The 18166-nt window shown below is 37.5% G+C and overlaps 1 protein-coding gene across 8 annotated transcripts in view; it reads right to left on the reverse strand.

The window, feature by feature from the left end:
• NOL4 (nucleolar protein 4) overlaps nt 1-18166 on the reverse strand; it is a 456396-nt gene that overhangs the window by 183242 nt on the left and 254988 nt on the right. For all 8 annotated transcript variants that reach the window (XM_021096221.1, XM_021096222.1, XM_021096224.1 and 5 more), the window contains one exon: nt 9574-9857. In XM_021096221.1, the coding sequence (XP_020951880.1) occupies nt 9574-9857 (284 nt within the window). The remainder of the gene's footprint in view (nt 1-9573; nt 9858-18166) is intronic.

An 18166-nucleotide genomic window follows, 5' to 3' on the forward strand; every position in this document is an offset into this window, starting at 1 on the left:
TGAGATTCTTACATATTTTGAAAGGAATTCGAGGAGTTCCCATCATGGCACAGAGGAAACAAATCTGACTAGGAACCATGAGGTTGCGGGTTCGATCCCTGACCTTGCTCATTGGGTTAAGGATCCAGTGTTGCCATGAGCAGTGGTGTAGGTCACAGATGCGGCTTGGATCTGGCATTGCTGTGGCTCTGGTGTAGGCCGGCAGCAACAGCTCTGATTGGACCCCTAGCCTGGGAACGTCCATATGCTGCAAGTGCAGCCATAAAAAAAGACCAAAAAAAATGTGAAATGAACTAACATGGACTGGAACACACATAGTAGGCCCTCAAAATGATGGTTCTATAATCCTTCTTTCTGTGATAAAAAATATAAGCATGTGTAATGGTAAGCATGATGACATAAAAATACAAAAGGACACCAATTTGGGTGGTGTTGGGAGTCACTTGGGTTGATCTCAATTTCTTTGTATGCAGAATGAAATGGTTCCTGATTTTTAAAATTATGTTATTCTACAGTGTAGTTAATTTTATAGTTCCTGAGCACAGCAAGCATTTTCTCCACAAAAGCATTATACATTTTTAAATTTAGATTGAAAAAAGGGTATATACCTCAAAACAAATATACTATATTATTCTTATAAATCTTTTGATATTCTTATAAATGTTTTGATTTAAAAAATCTGCTAAAAACAGAAGGAAAAATATGACCAATAGGAGAACTGAAGTTGCTGTAACTTGTAAGAATGAAAACACACAATATATCTGTATAATACATATGTAAATAGGTATGTATATATGTACATCATATAATATGAATGCATTTTTAAATTTGTAGATAACAAAATGAAAACATAAGCTTAAAATTTACCCTGGGACTTCTTAAAGACCCACTCTAACTCAGCTATCCATTTGTTTTCATTCATTCACTAAAATGATAAATGCATATTTTAGAGACTTGCTTAGGTTTTCAACAGAGGCATCTGGTATATTATTTTCATTCTGTAGAATAATTCACAAAGAAAGCAAAAAATATTTGTATAAGAAATGCCACTGCTAGTATTTGCCATTTATCAAGTAACTCTCCATGAGTTGTACTACATCTCTGCCTCTATGCATTGTTTGCCCATCATAGTCATTATATGGTCAATAAACATGACTGGGCTCATCCAACATCAGCAAGTATATGTGAAGTGAAAAGTAACATGGGCTGCAGATGATCTGGGTTCAATACCAGGCTTTATCACATAAGTGATAATACAGTTAATTTCAGTTAAATAGTTTAACATCCATAGATTTTATGTCCTTATGTTTCAGTGAGACTGGTAATTACACATGGTCTCCTTATCATCTTGAGTTGATCTAAATTATAAGCATTAAAGCATTATACAAATATTCATCATGATTAGAGTTGATATGGCATTCCAATATCACCATCCTTTCATCCTGTGGCTGTTAGTTTATTTTTCACCCAATTCTTTCCATGCAACATTCTCTCTATATATACATATATTTATTAGAGAGTTGATTTACAATGTTGTGCAAATTTCTGCCGCACAGTAAAATGATCCAGTCACACATGTACATACATTCTTTTTCTTGTATTATCTTCCATCATGGACTATCCCAAGAGATTGGATCTAGTTCCCTGTGCTATACAGTAGGACCTCATTCTAAATGTAATAGTTTGCATCTGCTAATGACAAACTCCCAGTCCATCCAACTCCCTCCCTCCTCCCCCCCTTGGCAACCACAAGTCTGTTCTCTATGCCTGTGAGTCTGTTTCTGTTTTGTAGATAGGTTCATTTGTGCCATATTTTAGATTCCACATATAAGGGATATCATATGGCATTTGTCTTTCTCTTTCTGATTTACTTCACTTAGTATGAGAATCTCTAATTGTATCCATGTTGCTGCTAATGGCATTATTTCATTCTTTTTATGACTGAGTAGTATTCCACTGCATATATGGACTATATCTTCTTAATCCATTCATCCACTGATGGATACTTAGCTTGGTTCCATTAACATACTAAATATTTCTTAAATCTCTGCATTTCTTTCCATCCCTACTACCACTTCACTAAGATAGGACCTCACCCTCTATTTACAGCCTTCTCCATTTTTATGACACTTAAAATCATCTTCTAACCAAGATGCCACAATGATGAAGCCCAAAACACAATATTACCATGCTATTTCCTATCCAACATCCTAAAGTGACTCCCTGTAAACTAGAGTGATGTTCAAGCTTTTACAAGGGCATCCTGAGCTCACTCTAATCTGACACCCAAACTACCTCTCTAGACCCACCTCTCACCACTTCTATCCTCAACATTTATAGACACTTACCTTAATGCCTTGTTCACTTCTCCCCTTCACTAGGTGACTAATCTCCTACTTAATTGCTAAGAATTAACTTGGGAACTTTTAAGGCACAGTTAATAGGCCTAGAAGGCACTCTCACATACAAACTAATTTTCATATTATAATAAACTTATTTATTTATGTGTCTATATTTCTGGTTAAAATGTAAGTTCTAGACCTGTTTTTTTTTTCTTCTTTTTCCTTCTAGCACATATTAGGCACATTTTTATAATACATACTGTTATTTCTACTCTGAACAACATCTGAGCCAAAAAATCTCTATACAACACCAAAAAGTCAAAAATCAAAAATTATCAAATTAAAACAATAATAAGCTGGAATATCCATATAGCAAAGACCAAAATTATATTGTTCTAAAAGTTAATCCAGAAGTTCCCATTATGACTCAGTGGTAACGAACACAACTAGTATCCATGAGGATGCAGGTTCGAACCCTGGCCTCACACAGTGAGTTAAAGATTCAGCATTGCTATGAGCTGTAGTGTAGCTTGCAGACATGGCTCAGATCCAGCATTGCTGTGGCTGTGGTGTAGGCCTGCAACTGTAGCTCCAATTTGACCCCTACCCTGGGAACTTCTATATGCCGCATGTGCAGCCCTAAAAAATATAAATAAATAAAAGTTAGTCCATTGTTCTTATGTTTCAAAAGGCAATCTCATCACCCCTAAATATTTCAAAGAGGTAGACTGAAAAACCAACTATTCATTGTATCTAAATAAAATCACATAGCAATTATTAATGGTAATTGTGAGAAATATTTTAAAAACTTTAATTTTATGATACTATCCATTTTGCTACAAATTTAAAGGAAAGATTGAAAATAATGTCACATGGGTCACATTGAGGTAGAATATATTTTAAAGTGAAAACTGAAGGGTCCTGGGAACTGAGCCAAAAGCTAAATATGCAGCAACTATATTGACACATTAACCCTCAAACAGTAATTACATTCATACCACAGTTATTACTTGAAACATTATCCTTTCAGGGACCAATTTGGAATATTTTACCATATTAAGTAAAATGCAGCTGGGTCACAGATACTAAGAGAAAATAGAGAAAACCAAAAAGAAAAAAAAATCAACGATACAGTGTTTTTAAGTTATGTATTTCCCTCCATTAGATTTTTTTCTTTTTTGGTTTTCTCCATTTTCTCTTAGTATCTGTGACCCATCTGCATTTTACTAGTTTAACTAGTTCTGTTTCTGTTCTCATCTATTAATAATTTTAAACATATCTATATCCAGATTTGGGTCGTCTTGGCCTTTTTAAAAGATGAGTAGTCCTTTAACACTTCTTCATGAGTCTTATTTTCCAAGCGCTTAATCAATATTTCCACTTTCTTCTGAGCTCTAATGTTACTAGTTGTCCTCTAAAAATATGACCATCTGCAAGTAGAAAATAAGTATCTCCTAAACTCTTCTAATGTAATATATATATTCTTTAGACTGGTTAATATGATTCCCAGCTAGTCTAGTAAGTGAGTTTGCCTGGTAACAAGCAATTTGTAAATGGCCTCGTCCAGTTCAGCTATTCTTTTTAGGCATTTCCCTCACTGACAAGTTTTTTAAATAATTTATAATCATTTTTGTTTGATATTATTCATAATGAAATTGTGAAATAAGTCAATATCAAACTCACTGGAATCTAAGCTTCTCAGAGATACTACATGACTTAGCTTTTATATTTCTCCTAAGTAGAACAGAGGCTAGCCTCAAAAAGATGGGAGGAAGAAATTGGTAATAGTGTCAGTTTATAACTTTGCACCGAATTGAGAGAACATTCCTAAAGACTTAAAAAGGCAGCACTGAACAGATGAGGGCTCACCCTTTAGTATGAAGTTCCACTGTGAGCTCAGCATTTGGATTTGGATTGCAACGAAGAATTTCTGAAACAAAATCCCAGGCGCCTTCACAATTTTTTTTTTTTTCCCTTTGCAATTTAAATGACTCAGCTTTCCCATCTAGCCTGTACAACTTTCTTTTTCTTTTCTTTTTTGCTTTTTAGGGCTGTACCTGCAGCATATGGAAGTTCCCAGGTTAGGGGTCAAATCAGAACTGTACCTGCTGGCCTGCACCACAGCTACAACAACACAGGGTCCAAGCCTCATTTGCGACCTACACCACAGTTCACAGCAATGGATACTTAACCCACTGAGCAAGGCCAGGGATTGAACCTGCATCCTCATGGATACTAGTCAGATTCGTTACTGTTAAGCCACAACAGGAAGTCCCTAGCCTGTATAACTTTCTTCAATCCAATTTCCTACTAATTCTGCCAGTTCTTCTTTTGTCAAGAGTTTTGAACCCAACTCTTGGCATTAACTTTCGTAACCATCATCCAACTTTAGATCTATATCGCTTCACCTAAGAATTACTCCATCTAACCACTTATATGAATTTTGAAATCCCCTATATTGTGGCTTCTAAAATATCCCCTTTTCTTATCTGGCTGCCTTCATTTTCTTTGGGGGTTCTTTTACCCCCTCAAACTCTTTTTATTCCTCTTGCTTCTAATGAGTTTATATTCTGCAGGATGTTACATTCTGAGCTCATCTCTTCTCCATCTATGCAATTCTAAGGTAATCTTATCAACCACAAGAGCATCAGATAGCACCTCTCTGAAATCTATCAAATGTCTCTCTCCAACTTGGATGTTTCTTCTAAGCTGACACCTATGTCCCTAATAACTATTAAACTTCTCTAATGGATACTGCCTAAGTACCATAAACTTTACATGTCAAACCTGCTTCCTTCAAATGTTTCTCATTCTGAATCTTGGTAAACATAATCACCATCTACTCAGGCAACCACGCCCCACATCCTGGAGTCTTTCAAAATGTTCTCTGCTGGAGTTCCCACTGAGGAACAGTGAGTTAAGAATCCGACTGCAGGAGTTCCCATTGTGGCTCAGCTGGTTAAGAACCTGACATAGTCTTCATGAGGAGGCAGGTTCAATCCCTGACCTTGCTTATGGTGTTAAAGATGTGGCATTGCCACAAGCTGCCACATAGGTTTCAGATGTCACTTGGATCTGGTGTTGCTGTGACTGTGGCTATGGTATAGGCTGGCAGCTGCAACTCCAATACGGCCCCTAGCCTTGGAACTTCCATATGCCACAGATGTGGGTGCAAAAAGAAAAGAAAAAAAATAAAAGAATCTGACTGCAGCAGATTGGGTCACTGAGGAAGTGCAAGTTCGATCCTCAGCCTGGTACAGTGGGTTAAAGCATCTGGCATTGCCACAGCTACAGCAAATTTTGCAGCTGCAGCTAAGATTCAGTCTCTGGCCTGGGAACTTCCATATGCATTATGAGTGGCCAATAAAAGAAAAAATTCTCTGCTTTAGTTTCCACATTCAATAAATCATTATTTCTCCAAATTATTTGAAAAACTACTATGTACCAGCTATTAAGCCAGGTGCTAGTCATACTACAGTAAGCAAGGTAGACATCATTGTTATGCCCATAGAATTTACACCCTATTGGGATGTACAGAGGTAAATAGGCCATTTATTAGTAATCTATGTGAAACACATTCCCAGGAGTTTGGCAATATACAGCCTATGCAGTTATGTATATGGATATTCCGCAAACATAATGTCAAAAGAACAAAAGTATCGTGTTCATTTTTTTTTTTTAACTATGCCTCTGCATAACTTTTTTCCTAGATTGCCACAATGGCTCTTTAAGAATTTTCTGCCCACCCACCCTACCAGTTCCTATGTATTCATTCACTACAATGTTGCCACAACAATCTTTCTATAATTTCAATCTTATCATGCTAAATTCTACCTACTGGATACAATCCAAAGTCCTCAAACTGGCCTACAAAGCCTTTCTGATGGAGCCTCTTTTATACTCCTTTCCTCCACATGTTCTCTGCTGTGGCCATGCTAAGTTCCTTGCATGCCGAGGGTACACTCACTGCTCTAGGCCTTAAAACATGCTCTACCATGCGGAATCCTCCCCATCTGAATCACTTCTACTTGACCTTCACACTTATCCTTGGCATCAATCTCTATAAAATTTTCCTTAAGAATCATCATGGTCCCATCAGTGCCCCACCTCCACTCTCATTTCACTCTGCCATAGGCCCATCATATTACTTATGGAATCAGATTATAATTACATGCTTGCCTCTCTTTCCTGCTAGACTGTAAGCTTTTGAGGGACAGGAACCCTGCCTTGTTCAGTTTCACATTTTTGCTTCCCCTAACAGTGCCTTGCATGGAGGAGTTGCTCAATGACTATTGCATGAATAAATTAATTGATGGCAAATAGTCTGTCTTGCATAGTAACATCAAGTTCTTCCTCAAATACTATGTTATGAAGTCATACCTAGCTCAGTATGGACGGTGGTTCCCTAGCCCAGGAGGCCAACTCACCCTCCTTGTCTGCATTTTAAGCCCTTCACTGCATCTACTAAGAGATTCCTAAAAAACAGCAATCATACATTTCCTTCAAAGTACAAGACTCACTTCCTGAAGGAAGCCCTCTTTATTACTTCAATACAAAGAGTATATTCTTACTTAGAACTCGTCATATTTTAACATAGGCTTAGATATTTGCCTATATTTTTTTACTAGGAAACTTTTCTTTGCATATGTGTAATAGAGAAGAATGAATCTGACTCCATAATGGATCTGTTTTTTTTCACTTTAACCTTTATATTCTATTGCTTTTGCTACAAGTTAAAAATATGGCCTATATCCTGAAATATGCAGGTTAGCCCATTCTCAAGGCTGTGACCTTTAAAGGTATAACTCTTCCATTCACATAGAGATAAAAAGTTGTAGAATAGAGAATAATATTTTCTTATTGGAGATTTATAGGAACATTGTGAATGGACCTACTTGGACAGCTGCAAGAACAAAGGATTCCAGCACTAAGAAGTTTGCACCAACCAACTACATCCCTGCCCCTTTTAGTACAAAAGAACCCTGAATTCCAACTCTGGTATCAGGCTCCTTTGGGACACTAGTTCACCATCTTCGCAGTCTGCTGGCTTCTCAAAAAGGAAAAAAAAAAAAAGAAAAATCACTGTTCCTTGCCACGATATATCAATTTATTGGCCTGTTATGTGGTGAGCAGCAAGAGCTTGGGCTCAGTAACATATGTTTTCTCTTTACTATGACCATGTATCAGGGGCCTAGTGAATAAAGACTCTTGGACCTTTGCGTTGTCTCTACTATCTACTCATTGCTGTGACTATAGTAGGTATTTAGTACTCTTCCATTTCTTTTCGAAGAAATTCCCTTTGGATTATGGTCCCAACATGCTGCCATAACTATTTTTACATATCCAATTATTATCTATTTCATCTGATTATATTTCTCAAAAGTGTCCATCAGAGCCAACCATTCTCTTGAAAGATGGAAAGAAAGTAGCTTCCCTATTCTATGCCCTTCTGATTTTTTTCTGTCTCTCTGGCTACATCTCAGGCAGCTGTGGAAGCTGTTCTTTCACCAAACCATTTAACACTCATCCTCAGAGGTGTCTCCTTCTCCCCTGGGCCCACTTCCCATCTTACTCTTTGCAGCTCAATCAACCTGGGCTTTTTATCATTCCATTTTAAGAGAGGTAGAAAAGGAACTTCATTCTGTATAAGGTATGCAAGAATGTGTTTCAATGAGCATAGTTCCTATAGTAATACTGAACAGGGGAGGGAAGAAAAGAGCAAACCACTGGATAATTTTAGAAGGAAAACAAAAAAACAAAAAAACAAAAAAACCTCAGCATATACATAGCATAAAAAGGACTTTTTGCAATTAATTTCTATAAAGACATGGTTATGTGGAAGGCAGGGAAACTTATGAGTTATTCTGTTCTATAAAATGTGACAGTGATACAGTGATTCAGATCATGCTAGTGCATATAAAATCGTTTGTGTTCACATGATCTGGCTTTAAACCACAGAAGAAAGTACTACCCATTTACCACAGCCTCCCTCAGGCACAAGTGCTTAAGTGTCTGATAATGTCTAGTGACTTGCTTAAAAGATAAAACAACACACCCTCAGGCAAGCAAGAGGATTTTAAACAGAGCCAATTTAGAAAGCATAGTGCTTTAGCAAATTCAGAAATTAATCCAGATTAAGACATTTGGCTTTCAGGATCTATTTCAAAAGACCAATATGACAACTATAATTTAGAAGTGGGAGCAGGAAGGGATTCAAAATGTATATGCCATAAAAATCCTCACATATTCAAAAGTGTACCCACAAAAATTAGAGAGCATAGTCATGAGCATGTGCTATTTCAAAATGATACAACTACAGCTTAATTTTTTAGAGAATAAATCAATTGGGAATGGGGAAGATTGTAATTTATTCTAATATAGAGAATCTAGGACTTTAGATAATATGTCTGAAACCAAGTTCTGCTTTTTGTGTCATAGAGTTTATGATAAACTGCTTGTTCAAGTAGTTATTTAATCTATACATTTCTTCCAGAAAATTGACACTTTTCTCTTGTGTACATGAAGTAAGCTACTGACCAAAGTCCCCAGGTCTCTAAAGCAAACCTGAGAATTTAATTGAAACTTTATTGCTATATACACCTATCCAGTCTAGAAGAAATTAGATAATGATCTTTTTATAGTCCAAAATTGTATCTTGAGAGTTAAACTTTCAATGTGAGTTCAACAAATTCCCAAAGACAGACCCATAAAATTGCATAAGTAAAACATATTCAATCAAGTGATTCTATGTATAAAAACCCACCACTTTGCCTGAGAAAGGATCCATTTTGCTCAATTACTGAAGTTTATTCTATTTATGGACACAGTATCTATCATTACAAGTTTCTTGAAAGCCCATGTTGGGATTTATTTAAAATATTTTCAGTGATGATAACTTTCATCTTTTGTATAAATACATTTTTTTTTGGAGGGGTGCACCTGCAGCATATGAAAGTTCCCAGGCTAGGAGTCGAATCAGAGCTGCAGCTGCTGGCCTATGCCACAGCCATAGCAATGCAGGATCTGAGCTGTGTCTGCAACTTACACCACAGTTTATGGCAATGCCAGATCCTTAACCCCCTGAATGAGGCCAGGGATCGAACCTATATCCTCATGGATGTTAGTCACATTGGTTACTACTGAGTCACAATGGAAACTCCCTAAACACATATTTCTTTGTAACCTTCATGACCGACTTAAAAATTCCTTGAAAATCATAACACAACCTTACCTTGCTTCCATTTTCTCTTGCTTCTCGTTCCATCTTGAGGTCGGAAATTAGAAGATTCTTGTATTTGTTTTTTCCATTACTGTTGGGGTCATCTATTCTGTATTCCGAAGTCAGCTGTGCTGAGAGGGGGCTGTCACTCAGGTTCAGTGGCTGCTCGTCTTGCTCCAGCCCAGTTTTGCCATCACCGTTAGAATCGCCCATCTCCCTGCTCTGTGTTCCCCCTGAAGCAACAGAACTGTGGCCCAGAGTCTCATTGCCATTAAAGCTCTCTGCTGCAGAATCATCTGTTGGAAAGAAAAGTTTATATATTTTGATTTTAATTGGAATGCTACCCAGTTTCTACTTCAACTAGTGTAACCAAGCAGGATCTCGTGGGCCTTCCCAGAGTAGGCCCTTCCCACATGTCCTCTGCTTTAGCTCCCCTCTGAAATATAACATGTGTCTTATTGGAAATTTATAGGAACATGGTGACCTGATCTCTGCGAACATCCTCAAGAACAAAGGATTTATGCACCAAGAAGTTTGCAGTAACTAACCATGCCCCTTCCTCACCTTGCCTTTAAAAATGCTTTACAAGTTTGGTTTGGGTAGTTCGGGATATTTAGGGGACACAGGCCACCTGTCTCATGGCATGGCCTTACAATAAACCTTTCTTTTCTCCAAACTCTGATGTTTCAGTTTGTTTGGCCTCACTGTGCATTGGGCACACAGATTTGTCTTAACAATTTTGGTGAAGCCAGCCTAGGGGTCTGAGACCCTGGCCCATTGACCTCAGTGGGGAAAGCCCCTTCCCTGACCCCTCAACAGCTGCCAGAGCCTTTTTCTCTGGCGATCTTTGGGGAACTGTCCTCAACAGGCGCTGTCCACCCAGAGCAAGAGGCTGTTCAGAGCCGAGAAATGTCCAAGACTCTGGTCCACTTTCAGTGTCACTTGAAAGGGGGTAAGTCGCTCCACCTTGCTCAGGCTGGGAATTCTCTCACTCTGTTTGGGTCCATTCTCTTTTGATAGCTTGTCCAGTTCTGGAGATTTCCTCCATTTAGGAGTAGAAGCGGAATTTTAGCCTACATTTGTACCACTGTACCTTATTTGTTGCTTGTGTTTTTGTGTGTACCATTTGGGGGTGAGCAACTCATGGTCCATTGTTTTTTGGGAGCCAGGCCACTCTGGAGGCCTCCGTCTGGGAATGGAGGTGGAATTTCTGGGCTACTTGTCTGATCCCTTGTTGTTTGTATATGGTTGTCGTACCTGCAATGGTTAGTTGAGACATCTGTGTAACAGGGCTTGAGTGTGATGACACCAAGTATCCTTCCCTACTGCCTTGGGTTATGCCTATTGTGGAGCACTGGTTAGGATTTTCCCTTTGCAATAGAAGGGAATCTCCCTTTTTGGTGCTAGGTTACTCTGATCTTGAGTTATTCAGGCCATGAATAACTAAGTACGGATAATCATAGCTTTGCTACATCTTAAAGCCCCCCTAGGGTGTATTTTGCAAAACTGGGAGGTGTTTAGTATGCTCCTAGATAGAGAGAGAAAGATTTTTCTATATTCTTGAGACTCTGGAGAAAATTGGTTAAGATGAAACTCTTCTAAAATTTCAAAACTGATTCTTTCTGCATACATAGTTAGAGAAAACTGACTTGATGAAATGCTTTTTTTTTTTTCCAGAATTCTAAAACAAATATATAGTCCTAGGAAAAAGCTTGATATTAACTAAATAAATTTGTCTTATTCCAACTGCTGTTTTGGTTTTTCATTTGCCTGGTGAATTGCCATGACATGCATGTTCATGATTTGCTATCTTTCCATTTGCATGTTGTTTATTGTTAAAAAGAGGAATCCTTTTTTGAAAATGTTGAGGAAATTGTTGATTTTGCCTTTTTGTTTTTGTTCTATGAGAATCAGATTTTGTTCTTTATGTGTATGTTTGCATATATATATATACACACACATACACACACACACACACACACACACACATACACACACATAAATTTTATAGCATATAGGTGATTCACAATGTTGTGTTAGTTTCGGGTATACAGAAAAGTGAATCAGCCATACACATACATGTGTATCCATTCTTTTGAAGATTCTTTCCCTCATTGGGCTGTTAGCATAATTCCATGTGCCAGACACACAGTAAGTCCATGCTGAAACTTGGAGTTTGGAGCAGAGAAAGTTTCAATCCAGGACTATGCAAGGAGAAAGGTGGCTTGTGCCCCAAAATGTCCTGAACTCCCTGAACCAAAATTACAAAGCATTTTTATTTATTTATTTTTATTAGAGTATAGTTGATTTACAGTGCTGTGTTTATTCCTACTGTATAGATAGTGACATAGTCATACATACATATACATTCTTTTTCTCATACCATCTTTCATCATGATCTACCTCAAGAGATTGACTATAGTTCCCTGTAGTACACAATAGGACCTCATTGCTTATTCATTCTAAATGTAATAGGTTGCACCTACCAACCCCAAACACTCTGTCCATCCCACTTATTCCTCCCCCCGCCCACAACCATAATTCTGCTTTCTGTGGCTGTGATCTATTTCTCTTTTGTAGATATAAAAGGAACCCAAATTGAAAAAGAAGAAATGCAGGAGTTCCCATCATGGTTCAGTGATTAATGAATCCAACTAGGAACCATGAGGTTGTGGGTTCGATCTCTGGCCTTGCTCAGTGGGTTAGGGATCTGTCTGGCTGTCAGGTAGATAGCAGATGCAGCTCAGATCCTGTGTTGCTGTGGCTCTGGCGGGCTGGTGGCATCTATAGCTCCAATTAGACCCCAACCTGGGAACCTCCATGTGCCATGGGAGCAGCCCTAGAAAAGGCAAAAAAAAAAAAAGAAAAGAAAAAGAAGAAGTGCAACTATCACTATTTTCAGATGACATGATACTCTACCTAGAAAATCTTAAAAACACTACCAGAAAAGTGTTAGAGCTCATCAATGAATTTCATAAAGTTGTAGAATACAAAAATTAATAAAAAGAAATCAACTGTATTTCTTTCTTTTTTTCTTTTTTCTTTTTTTATTACTCAAATGAATTTATCACATCTGCAGTTGTATAATGATCTGTATTTCTATATACTAACAGTGAAAGATCAAAAAGAGAAATTAAGGAAAACACCCCATTTACCATCACATCCAAAAGAATAAAATACCTAAGAATAAGCCTACCTAAAAAGACAAAATACCTGTACTCTGAAAATTATAAGACACTGATGAAAGAAATCAAAGATGACACAAACAAATGGCAAGATATACCATGCTCTTGGATTGGAAGAATCAATATTATCAAAATGACTCTACTACCCAAGGCAATTCCTATCAAATTACCAATGACATTCTTCACAGAATGAGAAAAAGATTTTTTTTCTTTTTATGGCTGCACCTGCAGCATATGGAAGTTCCCAGGCTAGGAGTTGAATCAGAGCTGCAGCTGCCAGCGTACACCACAGCCAGAGCAAGGCAGGATTTGAGTCGTGTCTGTAAACTATGTAGCAGCTTGCAGAAATGCCAGATCCTTAACCCACTGAGTGAGGCCAGGGATCAACTGCATCCTCATGGATACTAGCCAGGCTCTTAAACCACTGAGCCACAATAGGAACTCCTTTGAGAAATATATTTTAAAATGTGTATGGAAACACAAAATACCTCAAATAACAAAAGCAATATGGAAAAAGGAAAATGGAACTTGAAGAATCAGGCTCCCTGACTTCAGACAATACCATAAAGCTACAGTTGTCAAAACAGTATGCTACTGGCACAAAAAACCAGATATATAGATCAATGGAACAGGACAGAAAGCCCAAAAATAAACCCAAGCACTGATGGTCAACTTATCTATGACACAGGAGGCAAGAACATACAGTGCCAGAAAGGCAGTCTCTTCAACTAGAGGTGATGGGAAAACTGGACAACTATAGGTAAAACAATAAAATTGGAACACTCTCTAACACCATACACAATAATAAACTCAAAATGGATTAAAGATCTTTGTGTGTATATTTACATTTGCCTTGTGTGTGAGCATGCTTGCTATGTGAAACTCAAATTAGTTTCCCCATTGCAGCCCCTGTAGGTGCATTCTCCAGAAGTGGATCATTTTCAGTCTGGATATATGTTTACCTTATTATGATTATATGTCTGTCTTTGGATAATATTGCTGAGGTTAACTTGACTCTATTTAAGTGACTTAAAGTAAGCACTTACAATTTAAATCTTCATAAGAATTAGAAAATTGGCCAAAATGAATTTCAGGTCCCCATCATCTGGGAAATATTCAGTCCTGAGTTGATAGCTAGTAATGAACCTAGCTTAGGCTTGCTGGTTTGATTATTATGGACACGTATTTTAGAGAATTAAATAAGTGTTTCTGAAAAATAAGTATAGTTTTTGAGAGATGCCTTTAATTACTTAAGATGCTTTTAAATGCTTATAATATAAAACACAACTAAAAGTATGATAAATAAGCAGATGAATTCCTAATGGTCCCAGCATAGACTTAGTGACCCAGTGACACCAATGATCCAGGTTCTTACCATATTTTCCTCTGCTATTCTTTGGTATTTTATTTTATTTTTTTTCTTTTATGGCTGTTCCACAGCACATGGAGTTCCTGGTCCAGGAATAAGATCCAAGCCACAGATTCAACATATGCCAGCCAGGGATCAAATCTGAATCCCAGAGCTCCAAAGACACCTCTGATCCCATTGTTCCACTCGTCCTCTACCATTCTTAGTATGTCAGTTGTGTCCTCAGATTTATTTCCTCATGATGTTAAGAGAGCTTCCATGGCACCAGGCTACATCCAACAAGGACCAGATTTGGGAAAGTATGAACCATTTGTCCTTTTCACCTTTATTAAATCAAAACATTGCAAGAAGAAAAGGAATTACACCAGGATTGCCTTAACCTAATCCTCATTCACTCACTCGGGCTAAGGAGGGACTGATAAAAAACATGAGCCTAAGAAATGAACCATGTTGGCAAGGAAGCATGAGGGGAATTGTGGGTGTGATCAATACAGATACATCTTTTATTCTGCCTGGGTTTACTGCAGGTCAATGGATTTAATTGCTTCTGTTTCAGCGTTTGTCAAGAAAAATTAAAATTAGCTTGATGAACTTCCTATAAGTAAATTATAAGTAAATAATAAGTAAATTATAAGTAAATAAGTAAATTATAAGTAAATTAGACGCAAATGGGATGAGAGCTTTTGGGTGACCACTTTAGAAATGGTTATATTTCAGGAATGTTTACTTAAGGATGGTCTCTCCAGATATTGGGTGTCTTGAAATTTTAGAGTTGTGTTAGGTTGGGTTGGATGATGGGTGTTTATTGAATAGCTAGGTCATTCTCAGGCAGGGTAAGATACTGAAAAATTAAGTACTGAATATTGGCTTCCCTTTACAGAGAAGCTAAATGTGTCTGGAACTATGTTGGCTGCCACACTGAGATATTTTCTATGAAAAGCACATTAAAAAATCATTATTGGTATTTATGTTTACCAACCTGCTGAATGCTAATAGTTTATAATTGCTTGCTTTGGATAAAAAAGGGAGTTTTATACCTGGTTGCACTGGATTAAATTAAATTAGGTAAATGGATTTTGTTATTAAAAGTAGGCTGGTGCAAGACTAGATTTGGTTCCACTTTGCTAAGACAATAAGTTTACTTAGGATGCTGCTTTTGATAACAGACTATGAACTTACTTGTCTTTAAGTAATCTGTACTTATTCTTAAAATTCACAGTGAAAATGCTGATATTTCTAATGAACTTTCTATCAAATTTAAATTAAATTTTGACCTCCACCTAACTTTGTGGTGCTTTAGAGGCCTCCTGAGGCATCCCAGAGAGGAGTATTCAACTAGTATTATTTGGTATGTTGAATTACCTGAGAAACATTGTCAAATGAGTGATAAGCTTCCTCAGATTTTATAGTATGGATAAATGTCACTACCATAGATATTCTAGAAATTATACAGGGTTTCTTAAATTTGGATATGGCCTGGTATAAAGCTGTAATTTTAGTTATTATCTCAAAATGTTGTATATCAAAACAACTTGGTTAAGCTTCTTTGTCAAGAAGCATATGATCAGATTCTTAACCTTGCCGTTTTAAGTCTTTAATAGACACTTAAGCTAATACTTTGAAAAACTGCCACATCTTTAAGAAGAAGGACCTTTTCCAAAAACAGATTTCTGATAACTTCAACTAGATACTTTAGAAGTCTAATGGAAACTCTGACTTCATAGAACTATAGGTAAGAAAGATTGGTTGTGTAGGACAGAATAAATGGATGAATATGGTGATGATTTTTTGCTTTTGACTGAGATGTTACTGGCTGTTGGTCTGTGTTTCTTTCCAGATGTGAGGAAATCTTTCCCCTTGGGCTAGCTGACTTAGTGGATTATGCTTTTGTGGGCAGAGTCGAAGCATTTGTACTTTCTCTCTACCTAACCCCATCCAGAGATTGAAAACTACCAGGTTCCCAAAAGCTTTTTCAGATAAATTAGCAAGGCCACCTTCTAATGGGTACAAAAAATCTCAAGGTATTCTGGGGACCTCAAAAAGGGAGGAATTTATCCAAATCTATAAGGTGAAATCTGACAGTTCCTTTACATAGATTTCCTGATCCTGAGAGACCTTTTAAATTTCAGTCTGAGACTGAAAACAAACAAAAATTAACACAACCAGTTGAAAGGAGCCAATATGATCCATTAACCAGACTAATTTTGAAATCAATCTTAATTTGGCTAGTTTTGATTTTAAAATGAGGGTGTTTTAAGAGAGAAAGAAAATATGTTTCAGTCAGTATCCAATTCTGATTCTGTTAACTGAGGTCTGCACTTACTCTCTAAGGCTCACCTCACAGAGAGTTCTTTCATTATATCTGGAAAAGGGTCAGTTACCCTACTTGTTTAATCTTGTGCAGTAGAACAGCATGGGAATCTAGTATAGTTATGACACAGAAAGTTAATAGGTATGGGAACTGGAACCAAAAACCAAAAGTCCAATTACAAATTAGATAAAACTAAGTCAGGTTCAAATAACTGTAGATAAAGAGGGAAAGAGAACTGTGTTATTTACTAAAGATTTACTACTCCCTGCCCAAGGCTTATGAATTCCATTCCACAATCACCCCTCATTGTCCCAGTCCAGCAGGGAACATCCAGAGCGGTCGTTGCCCCTTTCCCATAAGACTGTGGAGTGGACACTGACAGTGGGGAATTGTAATAGGGAATAACAAATGCTACTCCATATCAGATATGTTTCTTTTACTTTAACTTTTGTATAATTTATGGCATACATAATCATTCATCTCACGGAACTCTTCGTCATGCTTGCCTGTTAAACTAAAATAACTTCATTCAGCTCACAGGGAACATCCTGACCCAGCCCACCCATGATGGCTACAGGAAAGAAGAAATTAATGCATTCTCACCAAAAACCAAGAGACATTTACAACTTAATGATTTATATTGCCTGTTCTACAGAATTGTTATTTCTTGCATTAACAAATGTGTGACTGAGCTTCTGATAATATATAGCTCTACTTGATATCCATAATTATAATCCTGTACCTCTAGGTAAACAAGAAGCAACAAAAGGGAATATTTTCTTGGACCATAAGAGGATAGTAAGATAGGCAGTCCAGAGATTTTTGGCTACTGTTAATAAGGCCTAGTCTAATAATCACACACTGAGTGGCTTATCAGTGAAATCTTTGCAATACCTGGGAATAAGCATTCCTAGTACCGTGGGATGAAATGGTCATGAAATGCCCCCCAAACCATGTTCAAGTTTATGATACTAAAGAGACCCTTCCAACTACAAATTGCCATCTGCCTCTACGAAGATTAGGTCACTAGCCACTGCAGTTGCTGACCTTCAGCACCCTTTGAAGGAATTCAGAATGGACATTAGGAAGGAGGTACTCTGTGCTCTGGGAAAAACTTACAACCAGCCTTCAGACAGTTAGATATTTTCAAAAGATTTCATGAGCCCAAATTCCTTCATCATCTTATATCTCGAAAAACACTAAAATCATTAATGGTGGTATCAGCTTTGGCCACTGAGGAGACAAATGCATTTGGAAGTAAAAATGGAGTAGCTATGTCAGATTCAGAGGCCAGCAGCCATTCTCAAAGCAGGTGGATGGTAAAACTGAGCAGGCACCTGAGGATATATCTGTTAAGTTTATGATTAGCCTCTTTATCTCAACATTTATTCCTTTTCTTGTCCAAAACTTGTTCTCCTCAAGTTTAAGGAGTATCAGAAAAGAGGAGGGAATCATAAGTGAGCAGGGCCCTATGATGCCTTCCCAGGGCAGGCCTTTCCCCCATATCCTCTGCTTTAGCTCCTTTTTGAAATATAGCATATGTCTTGTTGGAGGTTTATAGAAACATGGTGACCTGAGCTCTGTGGACAGCTACAAGAACAAAGGATTTTTGCACCAAGAAGTTTGAAACAACCAACTATGCCCTTCCTCACCTCGACTTTAAAAATGCTTTACAGTTTTGGTTCAGGGAGTTTGGGATATTTTGGGAGCACAAGCCACCCATCTCCTTGCTTGGCCCTG

This window comes from Sus scrofa, chromosome 6 (genome assembly GCF_000003025.6).
Source record: "Sus scrofa isolate TJ Tabasco breed Duroc chromosome 6, Sscrofa11.1, whole genome shotgun sequence".
Lineage (NCBI taxonomy): Eukaryota > Metazoa > Chordata > Mammalia > Artiodactyla > Suidae > Sus > Sus scrofa.